General features: G+C 38.7%; 1 protein-coding gene across 7 annotated transcripts in view; it reads left to right on the top strand.

Annotated features, from left to right (window-relative positions):
- The window catches only part of ANO4 (anoctamin 4), a 452,569-nt gene that overhangs the window by 330,173 nt on the left and 98,032 nt on the right, over window positions 1-24,364 (top strand). For all 7 annotated transcript variants that reach the window (XM_027593730.1, XM_027593729.1, XM_027593733.1 and 4 more), the window contains one exon: window positions 14,063-14,169. In XM_027593730.1, the coding sequence (XP_027449531.1) occupies window positions 14,063-14,169 (107 nt within the window). The remainder of the gene's footprint in view (window positions 1-14,062; window positions 14,170-24,364) is intronic.

Raw genomic sequence — 24,364 nt, 5'->3', positions numbered from 1 at the left:
ACCTACTCTGCTAGCATACTCAAACCCAAGCTCCCGTATTTATCTTCATTAGGATTTGGGGGTGAAAGACAATAGATTTATCTCTTTTAAACCTACACTCTTGAATCTAAAGGGAGGGCAGACCTGCTTATAACAATTGTAAGGGGCAAGAGTACAAATGAAGCTTATAGACCATATGTCTAAATAATTAAAAGTAATAAATCATGTTAACAAGTACAACAGTTTCTTTTACTGCCTTGACAAATATACCTGCATAAAGACCTGAACGTCTAAGTTCTCAGGATTCTTAGAAATCTGTTCCATTGGTGGGGTGTGGGGAAAACCACCCCCCCCCCGACCTTCATGGCCTGCCCTCTTCTCTTCCTATCCCCAGCTCTGTCCCACACTGAGTGGCCTCAGGCTCACATGTGTGGACACCCAAGCCCCATGCCCAGGTGCCATCCATGTCCCCTGCAAACATCTTGGTTACTTGGTAAGCATAGAACTGTCTTTAGGAGGTAGGCCTGAGAGGTCCACAAAGACCAGAAATGGCTTAGTGATTTGGGGGCAGGCTGCAAGTGGGCACATCCTCTTGGCCTGGCCAATACCTCACCCTGTGGGAAGCAGTACATCTGGGGAGGCTGATTTATGAGACCTCTAAAATCCAGAGCCTGGACAGGGTGCATCTTACGTCTGAGAATGGCACTGGGGGGTGGGGGACAGGAGTTAAACCTGGGGCCTTTGTGAATAGTACTTTATTCAAATGACTGATAACTCAGAACCATGTCTTAGAAATGTCTTTATCCCTGGGAATAAATTTGATTCTTCTCATTTCCCACTTTTCTCACCCCCAGTACAACACCCACAACATCAATTTTGTGTTTTCCACTCCTGATTAATGGTATCACCACTGCATGTTGACCAACCTTGACACTACCCTCTTCCTCATTGTCCACCATTAGCACTCAGTCCCTCTGGTCCTAGCTCCTCCTTTCCGTCCTCACTGCCAGTGCCTTAGTCAAAGTGGCCACCAACTCTTGCATGAACAATTAGAAGTCTGCTCAACTCCTTCATCTTTCCCCACTCCCATATCCACCACACCCATGTAGCTGGGGCACATGCAAGGCTCCTTCCACTAGCTCATACAGCACCTTTGTACAATTAGGACACCCTTCCTCCAAGAATTCACAGCCCACAGACTGACAAGGAGAATGTCTTGGATTTCCACCCTCCCTCATCCCTTAGCAGTGAATAAAATGCACTGCCACATGTGGTAGCATTGCTTCCTTGCTTAACAGCTTTCAAAGGTTTCCTAAGCCCTTTCGGATCAAATTCAAACTCCTTAGGGCATGGCACACAAAACTGCTTTTCTCCCCTCCTCCCAGCCTCTTAGGCTGGATGTGCCGAAAGTTCCTTACCACACAGCCCTGGAGGCTACCTAACTATCCTGGGACTTCTGTTATGTGTTCCTAAGGTGTGCTCTTCCCTCTCACTATCTGGTGAAAGCCTGTTCTTCCCTCAGGAACTAGTTCAGATGTTGTCATCTTTGCAAAGCCCCTCGTGTCTCGTGCAGATGGCAATCGACTTCTGGGCCCATTAGCCTTTGTAAATATTGTGATTACAGCAGTGATTATATTGTACCACAATTATTTGTTTCCATATCTCTGGTGTTGCACAAAGCACAATTCAGCAGCCAAAAGTAATTAGAAGGGATTTCCAGTTTTTATTCAAGTTTTCTCAAAGGACACAAAAAAGCCAAGTACATGGTCTCAGCAACCACTTGTTATCATCATTTCTCCTTCCTTCACACCCTCCCTTACTATCTCTGACAAAAATATCTCTCCTCCACTGAAGCCTCCACGGCTTTTCGCTCCTCTCCTCCCCCTAAGCCTTACCCCTCTCTCCCATCACTTTGTTACATGGACTGGCATAGCTTCTCCACAAGGAAGAAGAAAAAAAAATCCATCCTCTTCAGGACAGAGTAAATTAAGCCATAAATTACAGGATTGCCTTTGTTGGGTGAGAGACTGTGCCAGTCAGATAATGCTAGGTTCTGCTGCACTAACATCCCTCAAATCCCCATGTCTTACTCAAAGCGTCTTACTTATTTCTTGCTCACGTAATATATTAGCTGTGGGCCAGCTGATACTCTGCTTCACATGCTTTCTTTCTTATGGGATATTGGCTGAAGATGCAACCTATACCTAAGACATGCATTCTCGTGACAGAGGGAAAAAGTAATGGTAGGAGCCACACATTGGCTCTTAAAATTTCTGCTCAGATGTGCCATAATCACTTCTGCTCATATTCCACTGGTCAAAACAAGTCTTAGGGCCAAGCATTGAAATGGGATGGGAAATCGTACTTCTCCCCAGAAAGAGGGACTGCAAGTCCATGATAATGGGTAGGGATATATAATCTTTAAGAAAAGCAGCAAATTGGGAATCTACCCAGGAACACGTTATGTTGATATTATTTTGTCCTGTCACATTTATATAGCACATTAGTCTACAGCTCTACCTAGGGTTCAGATGATGTCTTGCACTGTTTTGCTTGTTTTGAACACCTCCATATTTTTAGGAAAGAAAGTTTCCATACAAGTTAACAAAGACAGGCAGACGAGAGAAAAACTCTGTAGGGTAGAAATTAGACTTGGAACTGAAATATTTCAAAATTCAAATTCAAAAACCATCTTGATACCACGGTGATATTCCTGTCAGATTAACAAGCAGGATAGGTAGATAGTTGTTTATGTTGTATATGATTTCAAAGAGAGAGAAGGCCTTTTCCCCGAAGGTTGTTTCTCTTTCTAGCTCCCTGGACCTCTCAGGCCCCACTCAGGAAAACTGAAACCCAGCAGTTATTTCAGCGGAGAGGTTAATGTGGGGAATCCATTAAATAGGTATCAGAGAAATAAAATATCATAAAGGGAGCACTGAGTCCACAGATAATTAACTGCAGGAGATGTGGGAAGAAGATACTCTCCCTAGGGCTAGGGGGTCTGAAGGAAGAAGTTGGGTTTATCAGAAGCTTCGAGCTCAGGGAAGGTTGCCCGCTGGAGCTGACCCCCCATTTCCTCTGAGGAGGAAATGCTACCCTGCTGGTGCTAGTACCTCTGGGCTGTGAGACAATGTGGTGAGTTTAGTTTGAGGTGGGTTTTTTGGTTTTTTGGTGTTTTTTTTTTTTTTAAGATGGAAATTGGAACCAGCTGCCACTTTGAAACTGAAGAATCACTGCTGGATCTATGTTGTCAGGACACTAGGCGAACAGGAAAGACCAGATCCCTTCACCTCTTGTTGTTCCCCTTGCAGTCCCCCCTCCCCGTAGTGCCCCCTACTGGCGGAACATATCAGAGAGCCAGCCACAAGTAGAACTGTAGTTGGCAGAGTCCCTGCTCTAGCATTACAGAGGAGGGTAGAGAAGAGGGAGCTAAGAGAGAACTCCACGACTGTACAGCCTCTAATACCTGGAGTTTTACAATGTGAAATTTAATCCTTTGGCTAAAGTCATCTGCATTTAAAATAAATGTCCCTGGGAAAGATGAAAGTTTTAATGTTATTCTTCATTTATAACCCATTATGAGTAAGCTTATCAGCTCTTTTCTAGAGATCTAAAAATAACGAAGAGGAGGGGCGCCTGGGTGGCTCAGTCAGTTAAGTGTCTGCCTTCAGCTCAGGTCATGATCTCAGGGTCCTGGGATTGAGCCCTACATCGGGCTCCCTGCTCAGTGGGGAGCCTGCTTCTCCCTCTCCCTGCCCGCCAGCCCCGCTCATGCTCGTGCTCTCGCTCTCTCTCTCAAATAAATAAATCTTAAAAAAAAATAAAGAAGAGGAGGAAGGAAGAGCTAAGAGGGAGCACTTTGGCTATAGCAGGGATAGATAAAGGATCTCACTAAGATGTGGGGGGGGATGTCAAAAAAGAAAAAAGACCAGGGAATTATGAAGAATAAACTTTTACCAACTTTCAAGTTTTGTGGATGCTTGTCAGGTTTTCTAGGTCTTTGCTGACCACAGCAATGTAGACGAACTGCAAGAAAGTAGATCTGTCCCTTTGGTCAGCACTCAGTCCTACTGCACTCCAGTAAGGGAATATAAAAATAAGACCCGTGACCAAGACCGGACTAAGACAAGAGCCACGGATGAGTCACTGAATGATCAATTTATGCAGTGATAATTGCCTTAGTAAATCAGGCAAAACCTTACTATTGGCTCAATTACAGTAGCACCCTAATTAGTAGAAGGCTGAGGCCTGGGTTATTCTAAATTGGATTTTTCTGTTCTGAGGATTAATTAGGAAATCACTAGGTTTCCAAATTGTTTTTACAGATTTTTTTTTTAAATGATCTCCTCTTCATTCTGGCTCACTTTTGAATGGGAAGTAACAGTGATCTCTAATAAATGTAAATACGGCAGTGCTTTCCTATTTTCATCCTGAATATCCATTTCCGTTCAGTCAGCATCAAGCACCAGTTCTGTGACAGGCCCTGTGTAGGGCTGGACAAGGAAGAATGAATCACAGTGTCTGTCCTTAAGGCTTAGTGGTTGAGCTCACACGGGCTCTGGAGTCTGTGAGACCTGGGCCCCGAATCCCAGGGCTGCAACTCACAAGCTGTATGATTCTGAGCTTCAATTTCTTTATCTGTAAATTGGGATTCTTAATACTACCCATGCAATGGGAAAATTAGCACACTATATAAATGCCTATGGCAAATGTTCAGTAAATTTGCCTATTAATAATACATGTACCTGATATATGAATAGATAATTTTGCTGTATGTGCCTTCTAAATATGTTGATTTTCTCTGTCCGTTGCTAAAGACGGAGATAATTTAGGACTGGTCTGAATTGCTAGCAAGTCCAAGATATCACTTTTTTCTCTTGTCCTGGTTTCTCTCCTGCAGCTTTCCTCCTCCTTTTCTTGCCTGCAAACTTTTGGGTTTATAAGAAGAAATTCCATCTAGGCTTGAGGCAGCTTCTTCCTCCAGATTGTAGAAAATTAATTTCTTTTGCTTAAGCCACCCAATCTGTGGTATTTTGTTATAGCAGCTACAGTACACATATTTATTGTGTTTCACTCTTTATGATTGTTTGATCATAAATACTTTTCCCTCAAAATTTTGAAGGTCTTGTTCCTTTGATTCCAAAACTCAGTATTGCTACTTGGGACTTCAAAAACGTTCCAATTCCTAATTCTCTCTTTTGTCACCTGTTTTCTCCTCTATGTGAGTTTGTATGGTTTTCTCTTTGTCCCCAGTGTTTTGAAATATCACAGTAACGTATCTTGAGGTGGCTCTGTGTTCATCTGTTTTATTGAATCATCAGTGGACCCTTTCAGCTTGAATACTCTTTTTCAGTTCAGGGACATTTTCTTGAATAATTTTTGAATTTTGCACATGATTTATCCCTTTTTCTTTATAGAATTCCTAGCTGATCCTCACATGCCTGTCTTTTCTCTCCTTTTTGTTAATCTGCAAATTTTTGCTCTAGGAAATGTTTCCCAACTTATTTTCTGGAAGATTTCAACTTATTTTCAAATGCTTCTATTAAGTTTTTAAATTGTGCTATCATTTTGTTTTAATTTACAAGGGCTATTTTAATTTTCATAATGTTCTGGCTTTTTAAAATCCTATTGTGAGCTTTTTTCACAATTAAAATATCTTAACTTTCTGAGCATAATGATATTTTTTTAATGTTTGATCACTCCACATAGTCTAATATCCTCTAACATGTTTCCGTTTATTTTTTACTGTCCTTATTATTCTCTTTCGTTAATGAATATCTTCAGATACCCCGTAATTTTTGGCTGACTGTCCATGTTAAAGAATAGGAAATGTAAAACTTGAGTACAACTTCAGAGTAATGGATGGGGTTATCAACTGGTAGTTTTGTTGAAGGGAAATAGCTGGGGGGCGGGGTTCACTTTGGAGTCTCTAATCTCTCCCTCTTCAGATATTTCATCTTAAACCAGTCGGATTGCCCAGAGAAGTCTCTGCTAGTGTCCTGTCTAGAAAGTCAAAACCTGGCTGCCAATGTTCTGGAGCCTAAGCAGATGAAGACAGTTGGGAATCTTGGCATCCAGAATGCAAACATTCACTTGGTCCTCCAGTTTTCACTATGCTTCCGCTACCCCTAACCTTGTCTGATGTTTATAATTAAGGCACTGTATTATTATCCTATGCAAAAAAAAAAAAAAATCCTCACAAAAAACAAAACACAACTCTCCAGGCTTCTGTTAAAGTACAGGTGAAGATCTCAGGGTCTAACTTCTTCCTAGGCAGCTTTCAACCAGTACTATTTTAGCATCCCCTTCTAGAGGCCACTGATGCCCTAGTTCTAAAATTTTGTGAGATGTTGTAGTATAAATATGACTGTTCTTGGTCTTGCCCAGAGCTGGTTTAGGAATCTGCTAAAGTCTGTTACTACCTGTTTGTCTGCTTCTCACATTCCAACATTTTTTTGCTGCTGCTCTGGGCTGTCTTTGTTCCTTGAGAGTTTATACCTCAACGTAAAGTTTATATGTAAACACACACACCTGCCCTGCATGGGGCTCCCTGCTCCTGGAGTCTGCTTCTCACTTTCTGTCTGCCTCCCCCTGCTTGTGCACTCTCTCTCTCTTTCTCAAATAAATAAAATATTTTTTTAAAAAAGTAAACACACACACATTAAGGTTATTTTCATGAGGCTTTGAGAGCCAAATTAAATGCAAGTGTTTAATTTCCCATCTTTACCTGGAAGTCTCAAGAGCAAGTATTGTTTAATTTGTATTTAATAATGTTCAAATAGAAAAGATGATGTCATGAAGTACAATTAGAAATGACCAATGGAATAAGAAAAATGTCTCACATTGCTTTGTATCTCAGCAGCTTTATCACCTTAATCCTATGAAGAGGCTTTAAAATCTTTACCAAAGGGTCAGAACTCTAAATATTATGTATATTATATATTTGGTCTGATAGTTATCTCATCCTTTTACTCATAACAATTACACTTAAGAAGTTAGTTATTGTACTGTGGTACCTAAAGCCCAAAAAAACTCTCAAAATAGGCCTTGTCACATAAAAAATTAATTGGTTGCTTTGTTCCTACTTAGATTTTCATTAATTTGAGGACATAATTTAAGTGACAGTTAACTGTATCACCTTTGCTTCTCCTTGTTAAAAAATAAATCTGTATTTAAAAGTCTAATTGAGAAAGTTTTCTGAAATATTTTTCAAAGCATTAGCTTTTACTTTTCTTTTTGTATTATGAAATAATACAACTTTAGCCATCAGAAAAGACTGGCATATTGGTCACCCATTGCTACATAAGAATCTATCACAAAATTAACTTAAAACACATTTTATTTGCTCCTGATTCTTTTATTTCAGCAGTTGTCCTGGGTTAAGCTGGCCATTTCTTCTACTGGTCCCAGGTGGAGTCAGTATGTAGTTGCAATCATTCTATAGGAGAAGGTGGGCAGACAATGAACATGTAGATACATCTCCCCCCCCCCCAAAAAAAAGTTCAGAAAGTAAAACATAAGAAAAAAAGATAAAACAAGGTAATAGAAGAGAGAGAGAGAGAGAGAGAGAGAGACTTGAGGGACAGGAGAGTAACTATCCTAGCCAAGGTATTAAAGGTGACATTTGAGACCCAAATGTTGGAAAGAAACAAATTGTGCAAAAACCTGGGAGTTGTATGAACAAACGCCCTGGACAGTATCAAGCTGGGTTTTTTCAAGGGCAGAAGAAAAGGCAATGTTGCTGGGTTTTGAGCAAGAGGAGGAAGAGAAGAAATAAGCACGTTGGTGTAGACAGGACCAGACCATGTAGCAGGAGCATGTAGACCATGGAAAGGAGTTTAGGCTTTATTACAAACCTATGGGAAGTTGGTGAAGAGTTTTAAGCAGAAGAGGGATGAGATTTTGTTTTAAAAGATCCTTGCTATATAGAGAATGAACTGATGGGAGAAAGTGAAATTGGGATTGTTAGGAAATTATTACAGTGCTCTTGGGAACAACTTCAAAGCAAAGAGGGTGATAAAGGATCAGATTCAGGATAACATTTGGGAAGAGGAACTCAAAGAATTCGATTGGCTGTTGAACATGAGAGAAAGAGAGGATAGAGGATGCATCTCAAGTTTGTGACTTGAGAAATTGGTTGTGTCACAGTGCCATTTTTTTAAGATGGAAAGGGTGAGGGGGAGAGCAGATTACCTTACAAGGGTATAGATCAAGAATTCTATTTGGGACATGTTGGGTTTGAGTTGTCCAGTCACCTACCAACTAGGTTTGATGATCTATCGCAATACTTTGTAGTCTCACTTTGTGATTAACCCCATCCTTGGGCAACCAAGACATAGGAGCCTCATTTTCCTGACAAGTAACTGTGTACCAAAGAAACTCACTGACTTCCCCAAAGCCACACAGCTAAAATGAAGAGGAAGACTTGAACCCATGACCTGTACACAGTCCTATTGGGCATTTTCACTCACTGAAAGGGAGTTTTTGTGGTCAAAGGGAGAGCAGGATACAGATCCCATTATTGAGGCTTTGCCCACATGCTCAAATTGTCATTCACATTTGAGGCAGTTGTCTGTCTACTAGCCACATGTGGCTATTTATATTTTAATTTTAATCAGTTAAAATTAAGTAAAAGTAAAAATTTACTTTCTCATTTGTGCTATCCACAGCTTAAATGTTCAGCAGCTACATGTGACTAGTGGCTGCCATTTTGGATAGCATAGATAAAGAACATTTTCATTATCTCAGAAATTCCTATTCAACAACACTGGACTCTAGATAATTTGTACTAAATGAATTGTGAAGAAAGTGTAGTCATATCTTAATAGCTATTGCCTAAGAGGAAAGTTTAAAAAAATAAAACACGAGTTGGTATTTGTTTAAAAGTAACATATTTAATGATAAGCTGATTTTATACCCAGCTCTAATGAACACCTTTCCCCACTTCACACCCTTGAATGTTTGTGTGTTTCTCATTTTACCTAATAAGAATAGAGGCTCCTCTGAGGAGAGAAACTAGGTTCTTCCCACCTTTTCATTACCTTCACTCAAAATACGCACATGCATAACACCCACATTCCCTTGTACCCACTGCCCACCTCCACATGTAGCACTCTCAGTGAACAATCCTTTGCACAGAAGGAGAACATTTACAGCCAGCATATCACAGTACTTTACAACACTGCTGTGGATGGTTGGCTGCAGGAGAACATATAACAGAATGCAAATAACCACAGCCTCAGGGAGTCTGTAGCTAAAACATAATTTCATTGCATATTCTCTTCCAGTTTTTGCCCTTTCTAACACGGAGAAGATTGGGAGGCTCATCAAGTGAAAACTGAGGGCTGCTGACCTCCAGAGAAAGCAGGAGTAGAGACCCTAGAGGGGAATCTGTAGGAACTTCAGGCTCAGGTTTGCCTGTTACATGGTGACAGGTCAGCAGGGCCTTCCTCATGGGGCCAGATGAAAGCATCCAGAAAGTGCCATTCACACACACATGCATACAGGCAGGCATGTGTTCTCAGCAGTTCCTTTTACAAACGAATGGGAAAATTTGGAACCAACAGATGGGTTTTGAATCCTTCCTCAGTTGTGTGACTTTGGGCATATTACGTAACCGCTCCAAAGGGTAGAACAAGGAGATATATGTGCAGAGCCTCGATCACATAATTATTCCTCTGCCAATTCAGTGTATTCCTTTCCTTATCCTTCAGGGTGAAGGAGAGAACACACCTAGAACAGAAATTGCATTTTCCCTTTAAAAATTTCTTTTAAAAAATATTTCATGTTTTTTTATAGGTAGTACTTACATATGATAAAAAGTTCCTAAGTGTGTCAGTGAAGTTTCCTTCCTTTCCAACCTCCTAGATCTCCTAGGAGATACTAGAAATCTCTAGAAATACTAGAGGCAGCTAGTATTTCTGGATGCCTGTGTGTCCTTTCCATAGTCATCCTGTGCATGTGCAAGCAAATAAATATATCATTACATTTATATGTACTTCCTTATATATGTACGTTTTTCTCTTTGATACAAATAACTCTGAGGCACCTGAGTGGCTCAGTCAGTTAAGCATCTGCCTTTGCTGCAGGTCATGATCCTCGGGTCCTGGGATTGAGCCCCATGTCCGACTCTCTGCGCAGCGGGGAGTCTGCTTCTCCTTCTGCCCCTCCCCTTCTTGCATGCGCTCTCTCTCAAATAAAATCTTTAAAAAAAAAAAAAAACAGCAACAACAGATAGCTGTGTGACTATTTTGAACCTTGTTTTCCCCTGTAGTATCTTGAAGATCTTATATCTATACTGAACACCCTTAATCTCTTTACAGATGCAGAGTATTTCATTGTTGAGGTATACTACAATTTATCTTTACTCCCACTGAATTTTGCTATTATAACCCATGCCATAATGAGTGTTTTTTATTATCTTAATGCCACTTTGCACATGGGTAAATGTATTTGTAGAATAAACTTCTAAAAGAATTGCTGGCCAGAAGATATGTATATATTATATATAATGTAATTATTATATATAGTTATTAATATTATTTAAAATAAACATATATATAAATATATATAATTTTGATAGACTTGGTCAAATGGCCCTTAAAGAATTTTTACTAATTTGCTGACCCACCAGTAATGTATGAAAGCAGAGTTTCTAAGCCTACACAGAGCACTGACACCTCAGAGACTGAGCCCCCAAGTCTTATGTTTGCCAGAACAGCTCAGCTTACATTGTGCATATGTGTGTGCATGCATATATATGTGTGATTTCATTTGAAGAAAGTTGTTTTGGCTAAGTGGTTAAGGAAAGTTTGAGAACAATGATGCCAAGTTTGAGAACACTGTGCCTTCTCTTAGCCCTTCAGTTTGAAAGAGTGACAGAGAAAATGAGATTGTTCCACACCCTGTATGAAAATCCTTTGGCAATGTGGAGAGAATGGTTCATGTGGTAGCTGGAAAGATGGAATGGGTAGAAGTATTTCCAGGAAGAAGTAGATGCCAAGGTATAAGGAGATGATATTTAGTCATATAGCCCCCAATGTTAGCAAGTGTTCTCCAGAAGGTCAGTTCATTTGAGCCAATTGTAAGGGCTGGTCATGTGCCAAGCCCTGTACTAGTGCTGAGAATACAGAGATGAGCATGGATGGTCCCTGCCCTCAAGAAGCTCATCCAGAGAAGTCAGGTATGTAGGCAGACAGTTTCCTTATGATGTCATGGAAACAACAGCAATGACTGCTAACTCTGAGAGCTTATTAAACACCAGAGAATGGGGTTCTGCAATCCTTGTCATCTCGCCTGATTCTACAAAAATGCTATGAGGGTAATTACAGTGTTCTCCCCATTTCACAAATGAGGAAACCAAGATCCAGGGAAGTTGAGGGACAGTCCCAATAGCACATAGTAAGTGACAAAACCAGGGTTTATTCTGTGGACTGTCTCACTTCAAAGTCTTAAGGGGAAGGAGGGGTAATGTTAGAATTTCAAGCTGCATTAAATGATTTTCGCCCTCCTTCTCTTATTGTAGCACCACATTACTTTTCAGGGGGAGGGCAAGGGGATCAAGGAAGAGGGAGATGTGCCCTGAGCTGAGGCTCAAAGATGAGTGGAAGCAAGGAAAGCATTCCAGGCAGAGCAACTCTTGGGCTAATCTCAAGGAGAGGCAGCCTCCAGGAGTCAGGAAGTTTCTGGCACAGGGAGACAGGGGAGTGGAGTGGGTAAGAGGGCGGCCTCTGGAGCCAGACTGCCTGAGTTGAAATCCTGGCTCTCCCCCTTAGTTGAGTGACTTTGGGTGCATCACTCACCTTCTCTGATTCTTCACCTGTTTAAGATGGAGCTATAAAATACTATGTCCTGGTTATTGCAAGGATTGAATGAGTTAATATATCTGGAGTGCTTAGAACAGTGCCTGGCACGTGCCCTATGTATTTGCTCCCACTATAGAATCTCCAGGCTCCAGGTACAACCTAGACATAAGGAAAAGGAAAAAAATTTTGAAGCTCATCTGCAGTGCTTATTATAGAGAACATTACATGAGCTCCCAAATGTAGTGTGGTGCTGCAAAAGGAGAAGAAAGCAGAAAACCATTTAATGGTGGAGGGACATGGGCTTTTAGGCCAGATTTGTCCTGTCAGTGCTTATCAGCTTTCAGTTATCATCTGGTATTGTGAGTCAAAAATGGGCTTTTTTATTTGTTTCTTTATGGAATCTTTATTTGGTATTAAAATGGAATGGTCTGTCTTAAATAAGGTGAAAAAGCAGAGGAGGATAAAATAAAAGGAACTGCATCCAATGTAACTTTCGGTTTTTCTCCCTCCCTCTGATGAAATAAAATGTTTTCAGAAAAACGGAAAGAAAATACCAACTAAACTCTGCAGCTTCCTCATTCACCCACATAGCATTTATCTCTCATCTACCAAGTCGAATTACTTTTTCTGAGAATAGTATCCTGTAACAGAATCCTAGGGAAGTAAAAGTGAGAGGAAAATACTTCTCCAGGGAATCAACTCAGATGAATTGCATTTTATTTTCATATTCTCTGGCCTTTATCCCCTTTGTATGTTATCCCAAACTCACATTCCCTGCTGTTCCCAAACCAGACCCCGTGCCTGGACTATCTTCTCTAGGTCAGTTTTCTCTCTTCCTCCTGACATTTGGACAACTTTGGGAATCCATCTTCTTGAAGAAAAACATTTAATAGCAATTTTCCCAACATAAATCCAAATGACCCTCAATTACTGCTATTCAAGAACATATACCTGTATTTGTACCAGCCACTCACTAGATGCTGGAGCTACAGAAATTAGTATGATTCAAACTTTTCTCCTGAATGAGTTCACAGTCTTGTGTGGGATACAGACATGCAAAGGGAGGTTGATTCTGCCCATCTCTGCTGTACGATTATGTTCATTTCCTTTATGGTTTGTCTTTCCTGCTAGACTGTAAGCCTCTCAAGAACAAAGATTTTATCTGTTTTGTTTACCACTCTGTAATCAGTACCCTAGACAGAGCCCTCAATAAACATTTGCTGAATGAAAGAGTGAATGAATGAATGAATGAAAAAAAGTGACAGTGCAGAATAATTGATAAATCGATGTGCTTACAAGATAAGAAGTAGCACAGAGGAGGGAATACTGAACTCTGTGGGAAAGGAGTGGAGTTGGAGGGGTGAGGAGGCCTGTTGGGTGAGGCGGCTTATGAACTGGGTTTTGAAGGCAGTGACTGCCAATGTTGATATGCCTTGCACAGTGTCCCCACTCTTAGGAGGTACCTCATAAAAGTTTGCTGAGTTAATAAACTTCACAATTTGTGAAGCAATTATACTTACAGTATGTCTAATATTGTACCATTTGGCCACTTCATGCTGGATATTGTGGTCCTGGAAGCTCTGTCACCTAAACCCTCTCAGTCATCAGTAGGGTAGGAGTATCCGCTGGGAAACCCAGTGTCTTGGTGTGTGTGTGTGTGTGTGTGTGTGTGTGTGTGTGTGTGTGTGTGTGAGAGAGAGAGAGAGAGAGAGAGAGCGAGCCCTGGGTCATCCACTGGCTGAGAAAGAAAGCAATTTTAAGTATATGCTTTAGGAGAGGAGTCCCATCCAGCAAGGAACATGGGAAAAGAACAGACAGAGGCCCTGAGCCAGACCAGAGCTTATTACCCAACTCCTATATCCACCACCCAAACCAGTTTCACTTCTTAAAATTTCTGAAAAACCAGGTGGTTATGACATGGAAGGGGTGGGGGTGGGAGACGAGAGGAGATAAAAACAAAATATATTTGTAGTTGAATTATCTAATGACCTTACTGAGGAAAAAAATTTATTTTATTTTAAGGTTTCTTAATTGAATTTAGATCCAGCTCCTTCCTGGCATAATTATGTTAATGCTCAGGAGACCAAGAACCAAAACTACTGAGGTGTGTGAGCCTCCAGCCCCTGGTGTGATCTCTGGGCTCTCTTATGCTGTTCCAGACCTATCCTCTCTGTGACTGATTGAAGACATCTCTGTATGAGTAATACCACATTATGTCAAAGATTAGATTCATCATCTCCAGTTAACCTTCAGCTTGTGTTTTCAATATGTGTGTGCAGCTTCATCATACACAACAAAGACACTTTCTTCAACAATGCCACAAGAAGTAGAATCGTACATCATATTTTACAAAGAATAAAGTATGAAGAAGGAAAAAACAAAATTGGTAAGTAGTATATTAGTATAACAAGCTACATCTAATTTTGGGGATTACAGACTTTTTTCCTTTGGTTTTATAAAGTTTATATCAATTCTAGAACCGCTCATCATTTATAAAATCTCTACTCCCTTGATGGATAACTCACAAGTGTAAAAATCTTAGTATCATTCTTAGATCTCCTTAAAATAGCATGTTACCTCATTTACCTACGATCATAGAGAAATTCTCTCAGTTTCAACAAATATTTATGAAATGCTTATTATGTGCCAGGCACTAGGCTGGATGTTGGGGAGATGGGCATGGTTCTCTCCTGGAGCATATATTCAAGAAGTTAAAAGCCGAGAATAAACAAATAAGTAAATACAGTGAGTAACATGAAAAAATTGAAATGGTGAGTTCAAGCTGAGATGAAGTGGTCAGGGGAAGCTTCATTGAGAAGCCAGGGTTTGAACTGAGACCTGATGAAAAGAAGGGGCTGATGTGGGAAGCTGGTGGTGGCAGGGCCTCAAGGAGGTAGGGGGAGTTGTTCTAGGCAAGTGAAGAGATGAGCTGTCACACATAAGGAAATTCTCCAAATAGTCACCTTCCCCATTAAACAGCTTCCATAATTCATATATATGTATTTTGTTTTTCATTTGACTTTTTAAATTCCAGTATAATTAATATACAGTGTTATATTAGCTTCAGGTGTACAATATAGGGATTCAGCAGTTTTGTACACAGTGCTCATCCTGATAAGTATACCTTGATTCCCTTCACCTATTTCACCCACCCAACTACTCCCACCTCTGGTAACCATCAGTTTGTTCTCTTTAGTTAAGAGTCTGTCTCTTGGTTTATCTCTTTTATTCTTTGTTTTGTTTCTTATATTCTACATAGGAGTGAAATCATATTCTATTTGTCTTTCTCTGACTGACTCACTTCTTTTAGCAATCCATCTTCTAGATCTATCCATGTTGTTGCAAATGGCAAGATTTCATTCTTTATATGGCTGAGTAATATTCCATTGTGTGGGGGGGGGCATGTATATATACCACATATTTATCCATTCATCTATTGATGGACACTCATAATTTATATTTGGGGCATTTTTATGAGAACCTTTCCATATTACCAGATTTTCTCCCTTATTAAACAGATTATCATAGATCAGGAGAATTCAGGTGCCTTTGTCCTTATCTCTTTCCAAACAAGATTTTTATCAATCGTTTGAATAATGACCTAGTCAGGAGACAAAAAATCACACATAATTTTTACAGAGAAAGTTTAATATAAAATATATTATTAAATATTTATATTAATATAAAAACTATGAGGGAGGATTGGAGTAATCAGGGATTGGCTAGTAAAGGTTAAGGAGAACTCTAGAGAATAAAGATGTAGCAGATATTAGGGGCAGCTACCACTTCTAGAGAAACTCTCCCCACAAAGCTGAGACCTAGATTCTGTTGGAAGTGGTGTAGCTGTGGTTCACTAGGTGGCAGGGCAGTTTTCTGGGGGAACTGCCTACAGGGGTTCCAGGGAAGCCATTCACGGGGAGGTGTTGCACCAGCAGCACTGCCCTGTGAAGCTGTTCAAGGAGATACCTGCCCTTGGGGAGGTGTCATGTGCTACTGGCCATCACGCCCTATAGGAAGTTGGTGCCGTAGAAGCCATGTGTTGCAGAAGCCTGCTGAGGGGAGTGGATTGGTGCCAGGAAGACAAACTTCCTCCTCCAGGGTCTTTCCAGTGCCTTCTACTGACAAAGCTTAACATTGTACAACTGGTAAAGGAGAAATACTTACAAGGTCTAGCTCCATTTTTGCAAAGTAGGCAGTGAAAGTGTACTTGAAGCTAAGGGGCAAATATATCGATAACTGGTACTTGGCCTAAACAGCCTGCCCATCAAGCTTTCAGGTGGGGTGGACTCTGGAAGAATGCATTAAATATGTTTGTCATTGGAGTCAGGAGCCTAAAAAATCTCGGTGATCTGGAAATCTCAGGCAATTCCAACAAGATGACATTTAGTCGTTTGTGAATGTAAAGTCCTACACTCGAATTCAGCAAAACAACTACCCTGGTACAGTGTGGGAGAATTGTTGCTCAACAACATCATGAGAGGAACAGACTTGAGAGGCTTAGTTGAATGCAAGCTCAGTGTGAGTCACTCGTATGTGAAGCTGCCAAAACTACTTTGATCCCAAGCTGCATAAATTAAAATATAATAGAGAGAAAATGATAGCTATCCAGTTCAAATCTGGATACACCTGAAATAATATGTTCAGTGAGAGTTTATGTAGGTGGGTATGGTAAAATCAAACCTGATTTAGATCTTTCTTAACATCAACGGGGTTGTGGATTGGTATATCTTCATATTCTCTGCATCAATTACCCATCTTTGAGACATGTCCTCTCTATAAAGTCCTCCATGACCATTCCAGCTTGAAGGAGTTCTTCCCTCTTCCCATGAATTCCAATGGCAATTACTTTTAGAGTGTTTATTTGATAATTAATCATGTACAACTCTTATTATCTTGAATTCTTTATTTTCAATGAGATTGTGAAAATTCTACCACCTAAAGAGAACCACTGTTAACATTTTGGTGTACTAAATAATTTAAATATTATATTAAGTTTTTCATATTTATCCCCCATTTGCCCATGTAATTTTAACAGACTTAGGGTATACTACACTAACTTTTATCATACCTTTTTCCGTTAACATTGTATCATGAAAATGCTAAAAAAAAAATGGAAGTGAAATGATTATGGCAGTAGCTAGTCTGAATTATTTTATAAAATGCAAATTTATAAAAAACAGTGCCTTCACTAATGTTGATACTATAACTTGCAGCACACCTCACAATTTATTATAATACATTAGTGTGTTGAGAATCTGCAGCTAAAAACCGCTAGTTGGACGATAAGCTCCTTCATTGTAAATAAGTTGCCTTATTCATCTATCATCATTGCCTAGCACAGTTTTGGCATATAGTAGGAGTGCTTGTTGAACTGAATTGAAGATCTTTTAAACATGATTAATGTCTAACCATCAGCATCCTTACACAGTAAAAATTGTGTACAGTGTGGCCATTCAGCAATTATTGTGCTTAACGTTTGCATCTCAAAATGTGAGCTCAAAAGTAGTCAAGATGGAGACAAAAAAAGAGTGATTCAATAGCCAAACTATGGAAAGAGCCAAGATGTCTATTGACAGATGAATGGATAAAGAAGATGTGGTACACACACACACACACACACACACACACACACACACACACACACACACACACACACACACAATGGAATATGATGCAGCCATAAAAAAAGAAATCTTGCCATTTGCAATGACGTGGATGGAACTAGAGGGTATTATGCTAAGTGAAATAAGTCAATCAGAGAAAGACATGTAACATATGATCTTACTGATATGAGGAATTCTTAATCTCAGGAAACAAACTGAGTGTTGCTGAAGTGGTAGAGGGTAAGAGGGATGGGGTGGCTGGGTGATAGACATTGGGGAGGGGATGTGCTATGGTGAGCACTGTGAATTGTGTTAAGACTGTTGAATCACAGACCTCTACCTCTGAAACAATACATTTTATGTTAAAAAAAAAGAAGATAGTAGGAAGGGAAAAAATGAAGGGGGGGAAATCAGAGGGGGAGACAAACCATGAGAGACTATGGACTCTGAGAAACAAACTGAGGGTTCTAGAGGAGTGGGGGTGGGGGGAGGGGTTAGCCTAGTGATGGGTATTAAGGAGGGCATGTATTGAATGGACCAATGGGTGTTATATGCAAACAATGAATCATGGACCACTACATCAAAAACTAATGATGTAATGTATGGTGATTAACATAACAAAATAAAATTTAAAAAAAGAAAAAGAGACAGTGATTTGTAAATATTCTAAAGGAATGCAGGAAGTGTTGTATTGTTACTAGTAAGAAATGATCTTTATAAAAGTTTCTCATTTGATGAAAGAAAGAGAATTCTATCCAAGAACTCCAGTGCCTTTTATTTTTTAAAGTTTTTATTTAAATTCCAGTTAGTTAACATACAGTGTTTTATTAGTTTCAGGTGTACAATATAGTGATTCAGCACTTCCATACAACACCCGGTGCTCATCACAAGTGCACTGCTTATTCCCCATCACCAATTTAACCCATCCCCACCCACCTCTCCCCCGGTAACCATCAGTTTGTTCTCTATAGTTAAGAGTCTGTTTCTTGGTTTGCCTCCCCTCTGTTTTTTTCTCCCTTTGCCCATTTGTTTTGTTTCTTAAATTCTACATATAAGTGAAATCGTATGGTATTTTTTACTGTTTCACTTACTATAATACTCTGTAGCTCTATCCCTATCATTGCAAATGGCAAGATTTCATTATTTTTTATGGCTGAATAATATTCCATTGTGTGTGTAGATGTGTGTGTGTGTGTGTGTGTGTGTATACCATACATATAGTATGTATCTTCTTTATCCATTCATCAGTTCAGTGCTTTGGAAATTGGTAATGATGACCTGGAGAAGTATCTAATTAGAAGTGACCAATCACAGAGTAAATTACTAACCTAGGGTCAGGCATTATGCTGAAAAATATGGAGTAAAACTACAAATGCTTGTTGATCTGATGTTTCATTGTCATCTTTGGTTTCATAAATAAAAGAAATAACATATTAGAATAAAATTTAATTTATTGATAGAATAGTATTTATCTAATGTTATTTTCTACCTGAAACTCTTTCTGAATTTCATCTTCCATGAACCATCATTGATTAGAGATAACACAGAAATACTGATTTGTAAACATGATTTGTAAGGACATTTTGCTGGAGTGTAAACTACCACTATATGTTTTCTGGATTCACTCTGAATTTATTACAACTGTGAAAATCAAACCTGTTGAAATCCACTTTCAAAATAGAGCAATTTATAGATCAACATAGATTTATTTAACAATATAAGTACATAAAATTTGAAATTGACTTGTATTTTCAAAATTGGTGCTCAAAGGGGACGTTAGTGAAGTGGTAGATTTCAAATATTAACTACTTTCTCACTTTGCAGGACTTTGATAAATTATGATAAACTTACCGGGGTCATCATCAGAGTCTCTTATTAGGTTCCTGTGAATTCTGTTTTTTTCTAATATCTGAGATATTTGAAATTCAGTTTATTGATGAGATATGTGTATTTCTCAATAGAGACTCCAGTCAATCAGAGCTTTCCACATAATCATTTATCCACTCATTACAAAGGTATTTATTGAGGGCCTCCTGCCTGCCAGACAAAATACAAAAGCCCTACAGATACTTGCATTTCACGTTTTTCTTAGACATTTAGTGTTAATGTCAGTCATCTTAAAACACATTACTGTATTACTGTGATTAAATGTACCTAAACATTGATTAACCCTGCATCAATAAAAAGTGAATCAGTGCATGTTCCATTTTCCAGTGAGACTAAGCCTCTGGACTCTATTCAGGATCTAAGCGTAGGGAGCATTCCCCTATTAGCCACTTGAGAGACACCCTTCTAGTCATCATCCTTGAGGTACATTTTAGGAAGCAGCATAAATCTTGAGTTGAAAGACACTTTAAAGACCAACACATTCAACTTCCACTTTTGGCCAAGACGGAGTAACGGGCACAAGATTTACTCTCCCACTTGAAATAATCAAAGGAAAAACAGAAGAAAAAAAAAGTGCAGGAGACTATTCTTTTCAAGACACTGAATGTTGGGCAGCCAAGAATAGAGATCCTTGAGAGACAGAAAACAAATGAGGTGAGTGCCATGATTACATCAGCTTACTACTTTGATATAGTTTCTAGGTGGCAGCCTAGGGAGGGAGAACCCAGGCAGAACCTGGTAGACTCCCTGAATTGAGAAGATGTTGCTAAGAGTCCAAGGAAACCAAGGCAGTTAGAGTTCACAGAACAAAGTACCAAAAAGCAGAAAGTTCTACCAAGAGAGAACCCTGAAGATCATTAGAGGGCCCCCCTTAAGTATTTAGCAGAGTACTAATTAGTGCATATGTTTTAGGAAACTACCCAAAGCCAGTGAAAGAACAACCCCAAAGGATTTCCAGTGAAATTGGAATACCTCATAATTCACAGAGCATTGAACATAAATGTTCTAAAGATCCCAATCCAAAATTCAGAAGTTAATACACTGAGTAAAAAATCAAGGCCTAAATTCTTTGCTGCCTGCAAGAAACTTGAAAGACACAAATGGGTTAAAAGTAAAAGGTGTTCAAAAAAGTTATATAAGATGCTTAACCAAAATAAAGCTGAAGTGGCTATATTGATATCAGACAAAATGGATTTCAGAGCAAAGAATATTACCAGGGATAAAAGTAAATTCAGGCAATTTATCAGGAGGGTATAACAATACTAAAAGCCTAGAGTTTCAAACTACATGAAGCAAAAACTGAAAAACCTGAAAAGAAAAATAGACAACTCCACAATTTTAGTTGGATATTTAAGTACTTCTTTGCAGTAATTAATAGGATAAATAGAAAATCAGTAAGGGTGAGAAAACCTGAACAACTTTATCAGTGAGCATAACTGATCTTTTAGATTACTCCCAACAGCAGAATACCTGTTTTGTCTTATTTTGTTTTCAAGTGCACATAGAACATAACCCAGATAGGCCATGTTTGGGGACATAAAACAAGACAATAAATCTAAAGGGATTCAAGTCATACAGAGTATGTTTTTTGACCACGGTGGAATTAAATTTGATGTTAATATGAAGATGATCTCTGGAAATTTTACAGATATTTAAAACTAATACCTTTTAAATAACTCCTCAGTGAAAGAAGAAATCAAAAGAAAAATCAGTACGTTGTACCAATGAAAATGAAAACAATATATCAAAAAGTGTGTGGTACTTAGGGAGAAGTTTATAGTACCATATGCCTATATCTGAAAAGAAATGTCGAAATTAATGACCTTCCCTTCCACCTTAAGAAACAAGAAAAAGAAAAAGAAATTAAAGTAGGTAGATGAAAGGAAATAATAGAAGAGAAGAAATCAATGAAATAAAAAACAGAAAAAATAGAGAAAATAAATGAAACCAAAAGCTAGTTCTTTGAAAAAATTTACAAACCTTATGGTGAACACACCCAAGGTGACTTCCCAGTGAGTCATGCCCTGTGTAATTCCTTTCCCTTAAGTGTAGGTAGAAACTATACCTTACATTTAACCAATAGAATATTGCAAAGGTGATTATGTCACTCCTGTGATTATGTTACATTACATGGAAAAGTTTAGATCTTCCAGATGGGAAAGAGTTCTTAATCAGTTTGACTTTGACTTAATCAAAAGGAAGATCATCCTGGGTGGACCTGACCTAATCAGGCAAGCCCTTTAAAAGAGTGTTTAGGCTTGCCCCCAGCTCAGAAACTTTAGGCAACAGGGACTCCCTCCCTCTCTTGCTGGTTTTGAAGAAGCAAGTTGTCATGAACATAGCAGCTGCAAGGAAATCAGTTCTGTCAATAATCAGTGGATCCTTTCCTAGTTGAACCTCCAGGTAAGAATGCAGTCTTGCTCCAACTTTCACTTTGGTTTTGTGAGACCCAGAGCAGAGAATGTAGGTAAAGCATGCCCAGACTTCTGACCAAAAGAAATTGTGAGATAATAAATGGCTATTGTTTTTAGCTACTACATTTCTTGTAATTTGTTACACGGTGACGGAAAACTAATGCAAATTTCGAGCCAGGCTTATCAGGAAGAAAAGAGAGAAAACACAAATTCCTAAATTTCCAGGAATAGGAGACATGCTGTCAACCAAAATGTTGGGAGTATATTAAGGGAATATTTGGATAATCTTTTGTCAATAAATTCAACAACTTAAGTGAAATGGACACTTTCCTGGACAGATGCAAATAATCAAAACCCATTCAAGAAAAAATAACCTTGTTTTGTTGATTTTAGCCATTCTGATTGGTGTGAGGTGATAGCTCATTGTAGTTTTGATTTGCATTTTCTTGATGATAAGTGATGCAAGGATCTTTCATCTGTCTGTTAGCCATCTGTATGTCTTTGCAAAAATGTTTATTCATGTCTTCTGCCCATTTTTTAATTGGGTTATTTGTTTTTGGCTGTTGAGTTATAACCTTTATAACTTAAATAACCTTTAGAACTTAAATAAGTTCTTTACATATTTTGGATACTAACCCTTTATCAGATATGTCATTTGCAAATATCTTCTCCTATTCCATAGGTTGCCTTTTAGTTTTGCTGATTGTTTCCTTTGCTCTGCAGAAGCTTTTTATTTTGATGTAGTCCCAATAGTTCATTTTTGCTTCTGTTTCCCTTGCCTCAGGAGACATACCTAGAAAGAAGTTGCTACAGCTTATGTCAAAAAAGTTACTGCCTGGCTTCTTTTCTAGGATTTTTATGGTTTCAGGTCTCACATTTAGGTCTTTAATCTATTTTGAATTTATTTTTGTGTATGGTGTAAGACAGTGGTCCAGTTTTCCTAATGTCATTTGTTGAAGAGACTGTCTTTTTCCCATTGGATATTTTTTCCTGCTTTGTTAAAGATTAATTGACCATATAATTGTGGGTTCATTTCTGGATGTTCTATTCTGTTCTATTGATCTATGTGTCTGTTTTTGTATCAGTACCATACTGTTTTGATGACCACAGCTTTTGAAAAAAAGATTTTATTTACTTATTTGAGAGAGAGAGAGCAAGTGGGGTGAGGGGCAGAGGGCGAGAATCTCAAGCAGACTCTGCACTGAGTGCAGAGTCCAATGCAGTGCTCAATCCCACCACACTGAGATCATGAACTGAGCCAAAACCAAGTCAGATGCTCATCCAGCTGAGTCACCCAGGCGCCCCAATCACTACAACTTCGTAATATAATTTGAAAACCATAATTGTGATGCCTCCAGCTTTGTTTTTATTTTTCAGGATTTCTCTGGTTATTTGGTGTCTTTTATGGTTCCATACAAATTTTTGTTTGTTCTAGGTCTGTGAAAACTGCTGTTGGTATTTTGATAGGTATTGCATTAAATGTGTAGATTGTGCAGGTGTTGGTGAGGATGTGGAGAAAAGAGAACCCTCTTGCACTGTTGGTGGGAATGCAAACTGGTATAGCCACTCTGGAAAACAGTATTGTTTCCTCAAAAAGTTAAAAATAGAACTATCCTATGATCCAGCAATTACACTATTAGGTATTTAACCAAGGAATACAAAAAATACTAAATCAAAGGGATACACAAACCCCAATGTTTATAGCAGTATTATCTACAATAGTCAGCCCAAGTGCCCATCAACTGATGAATGGATAAGGAAAATGTGGTATAAATGCATAATGGAATATTACTCAGCCATAAAAATAGAATGAAATCTTACCATTTGCAATGATACAGATGGAGCTAGAGAGTATTATACTAAGCAAAATAAGTCAGAGGAAGACAAATACCATATGATTTCACTCATATATGGAATTTAAGAAACAAAACAAATGAACAAAGGGACAAAAAGAGAGAGAGGTAAACCAATAAACAGACTTTTAACTATAGAGAATAAACTAATGGTTACCAAAAGGGAGGTGAGTAGGGGATGGGTTAAATTGGTGATGGGGATTAAGGAATGCACTGTGATGAGCACTGGGTGATATATGGAAGTGTTAAACCACTGCATTGTACACCTGAAACATAACACTGTATGTTACCTAACTGGGGTTTAAATAAAACTTAAAAAAAAAAATAAACTTATGTATACAAGCATTAAAAATGAGAAGAAAGAACCGAATTAGATACATATGTATTAAAGAAATTGAATTTGTACTTGAAAATCTTCTCACAGAAATAACCCCACAGACTCAGATTATCTTACTGGTGAATTCTATCGGGCACTCAAGAAAGAAATAATACCAATTTTACAAAACTCTTTAATAAAATTGAAGTGCGGAGAATATGAGAGCAGTATTACCCAGGTACCAAAACCAGGCAAAGATTATACTAGAAAACTACAAATCAATATACTTCCTGAATATAGAGGCAAACATTGTAAACAAAGTTTAGTAAATAAAACACAACAATATATAAAAAGGATAATCCATCATGATCAAGTAGGGCTTATCTAGGTCTGCCAAGTTGGCTTTTTGTATGATCATTTGTTTGTTGTTTGTTGTTTTACTTCAGCAAAGTAAAAAAGGAAAACAATATGGACATCTCTACAGATACAGAAAAAGCATTTGGCAAAA

Source organism: Zalophus californianus, chromosome 9 (assembly GCF_009762305.2).
Source record: "Zalophus californianus isolate mZalCal1 chromosome 9, mZalCal1.pri.v2, whole genome shotgun sequence".
Lineage (NCBI taxonomy): Eukaryota > Metazoa > Chordata > Mammalia > Carnivora > Otariidae > Zalophus > Zalophus californianus.
Note: the sequence above shows the minus strand (reverse complement) of the source record. Positions and strands in the feature narration are given on the sequence as shown.